Source organism: Stegastes partitus, unplaced genomic scaffold (genome assembly GCF_000690725.1).
Source record: "Stegastes partitus isolate 25-593 unplaced genomic scaffold, Stegastes_partitus-1.0.2 Scaffold2103, whole genome shotgun sequence".
Lineage (NCBI taxonomy): Eukaryota > Metazoa > Chordata > Actinopteri > Pomacentridae > Stegastes > Stegastes partitus.
Genome location: NW_007579834.1, coordinates 66,311 through 69,110, shown reverse-complemented (window position 1 = coordinate 69,110; position 2,800 = coordinate 66,311). Strand labels below are relative to the sequence as shown.

Here is a 2,800-nt window from a genome sequence, read left to right as displayed (position 1 = left end):
TTAACCTGTAGTGTGGTTGGTTAACCTCTGGCTGGTGGTAACCCCTGTGCTGGGGGCCAGGCTGCTCTCACCTGGAGTGGCCAGGCGGTCCTGCCAGGTGGGCTTGTAGTCGTCGAGCGTCAGCAGCATGATGTACATGGTGAGAGCGAACATGCCGGCCAGAAACAGGTAGAAGACCAGGTAGAAGAGCAGGATGAGGCCTGGGGGAGATGGGGGAGACAGAGTTATTGTGTCCTACAGTACATCCTGTCCTCCCCTCCCCCTCTGAATGTCATCTTTATAATCCTCTTGTGTTTGGCCCCGCCCCTACTGATGACCTACATTCAGAGGGCGACGGACGGGGGAGGGGCAGTGCTGTTCGCTCTGCAGCATCTCCAGTTTCATTTCTGAGTCACTTTGACCAGTTTCACTTTTCATCAAACAGCTGTTTGCAGCTGGAACACAGAATCCTGCACTCTGATTGGCAGACAGCAGGCACTAGTTTAATTTAACCTTTGGAACCCTCAGGGCCCCCAAAGAACTGTGTGGCCTCTTCAGAACCTCAGTCCAGAACCTGAACATCCTGGACCTGGCACCTAAGAACCCTGAAATCTTTACAAGCCACCCAGAAACTGCTTAAACTAGCAGAACGAAGAAATCACTGAAGAATCCTAAACCTCTCTGAAGACCTCTAGAATGTCCTGAAAGAACCGCTTTAACTCCCTAAGGATCCCCCGGAACCTGCCCTCAGACTCAGGTCCAGTGTTTTCTGGCTGCAGAGGAACATTCAATGTAAGCTGGTGTCAGCCAGTGGAACCAGTTAAAGGTTCCTCCTGTACAGTTAATGTCATCAAACATGTCCTCTGCTGCAGATTAGCTTAACAGGATCACAGGAGATCTGAGGACCAGCACCTCATCGTGAGTCCAGTGCTCTGAGGATCAACTGATATGGTTTTTCAGAGCTGATATCAAAATCCATTTTTAGTTATCAACAAAGGCATAGAACCAATATTTGGAACCAATAGATACTCAGTGCTGTATATTAACAGCACGTGACGGCAGGAACCTGCCATCCATACCGAGGCTTCCACAATAATAAGGATTACAGTCACTGAAATGGAAGAGTAGAAAAAGGAGTGACAATGTCAGTGTCACCCATCATTAGGCCTGTTTACTGATCAGTCGATTGATTGAGATCAATGCCCATTTGTCTCCTGCAGGTCTGTCTGCTGTTCTTCTGTTTTCTGTCTGTGCTCTCTCTCTTTTATTTCCCACTAAGGTCCAGACCTTAAAGCTTTATTTCTGACTGTTTTTCAGACTCAGTTTAATCTGTGGTTGCCTGCTAGCCGTTAGCTTAGCATTAGCCACTATGAAAGCAGCTAAGGTCTGGTTTGTGTGGATGTTTGTGCCTCTTGTTCAGTTTTTGCAGGTTGTTTCTCTGCAGAGAGACAGGTCTGTCCGTTGGAACAGAGAGTTAAAGTTGTGTGACTTTAGAAACATGTCACGGCGCTCCAGGCAGTGTCAGACGAAGACACACAACCTCTCAGTGTTAGCATTAGCCTAGCACAGCCGAATCAGTTCGAGCAGCTCTGATAGGTGAATTTTTCAGGTGAAACTGTGGAAGATTGTGTTGTTAATTACAACTTCAAACAGCTGCTAACTGTAGCTGCTAATGGTAATGTGCTCGTCTGTCTGTAAACAATAGCTTTCAGTGATTGGCTGTCGTTGTGACGAGTAACCAATCAGACAGAGAAGAAACTGCATCAGATATCGGCCTCAATAACTGGTCGATCCTGGTCCTGTCCTCAGCCTGATTCTGATGGGACGTTTGTCTGACTGCGTCGTACAGGTGGACACACCTGGTTCAGGTTTGTAGACATGGTGTGTCTGCAGATGAACACAACTGGAGGATTGTGTTTATTATTTATTGTGTGTGTGTGCAGATTACCGTCCAATCAACCCCGTCCATCTGCTTAATCCAGATTAACACGTACACTGCAGTTTATTGTGTATCTGTGTGTGTGTCTGTGCCAGTGTGTGTCCTTCAGTCTCACCAGTGCCCCGGTGCATGATGGAAGAGGCGACATCATCAGAGGCAGTTATGTAAAAGCTGAGCTGCAGATGCTTTAATAGTCTGATGGTGAACAGGTGACAGGTGTGTGTGATGAAGAATGCTTGTCTGGTGACATCGCTGCAGATCGCAGCAGCCTTGCACCTGTAACCATGGTAACTGTAAACAAACATGGCGACAGCCTTGGAATGCTCAGGAGATTCAAAAATAAATAAGGGCAAAAACTTGTAACGGATCAGGGCCCGTCAGAGCTCAGAGCTCCATCACCACCAAACCACAGCTCAATAAAAGCTGAAACTCTGAAGACGTTTTTAACGTTTCAACCAACTGATGGGAACTAAACATGAGACAAAGTTAAATAAAGTCTGAGTGAAGCAGCTGCAGAATCTGGAGCTGCTGATTTTTAAACAGCATGAACAGATTTATGGACTAGATTCAGTCCCACAGATGCAGGAAAGTTCCAGTGATGAGGCGTTTGTTAGAACGCTGTTTGTTCGATGTGATGTGTTGATCTGCTGCCTCCTGCTCACTCACAATAAAGTGTCACAGACGAGGATCAATAACATGAACTCAGTGAGCAAGTCACTACCACAAACCTTCATCAGCGGAAGTCCTCAGTCTGGTTTCTGAACGTTTACTAAACATTTGCTGGGAGTTGGCTCCAAAATAACACTTTGTCTAACACATAAAAGAGCAACGATGCACAAAGTCACTCATAAAAATACCTGATAGACAAATAACCACACAGAG

At 46.4% G+C, this 2,800-nt stretch overlaps 1 protein-coding gene across 1 annotated transcript in view; it reads right to left on the bottom strand.

Moving 5' to 3' along the window:
* Nucleotides 1–2,049, bottom strand: part of atp1b2a (ATPase Na+/K+ transporting subunit beta 2a) — a 7,985-nt gene extending 5,936 nt beyond the window's left edge. Inside the window, exons 1-2 of the mRNA XM_008303958.1 lie at nucleotides 2,034–2,049; nucleotides 72–200 (exon numbers count right to left, since the gene is read on the bottom strand). Coding sequence (XP_008302180.1) covers nucleotides 72–200; nucleotides 2,034–2,049 — 145 coding nt within the window. The remainder of the gene's footprint in view (nucleotides 1–71; nucleotides 201–2,033) is intronic.
* Nucleotides 2,050–2,800: the final 751 nt, after the last annotated feature.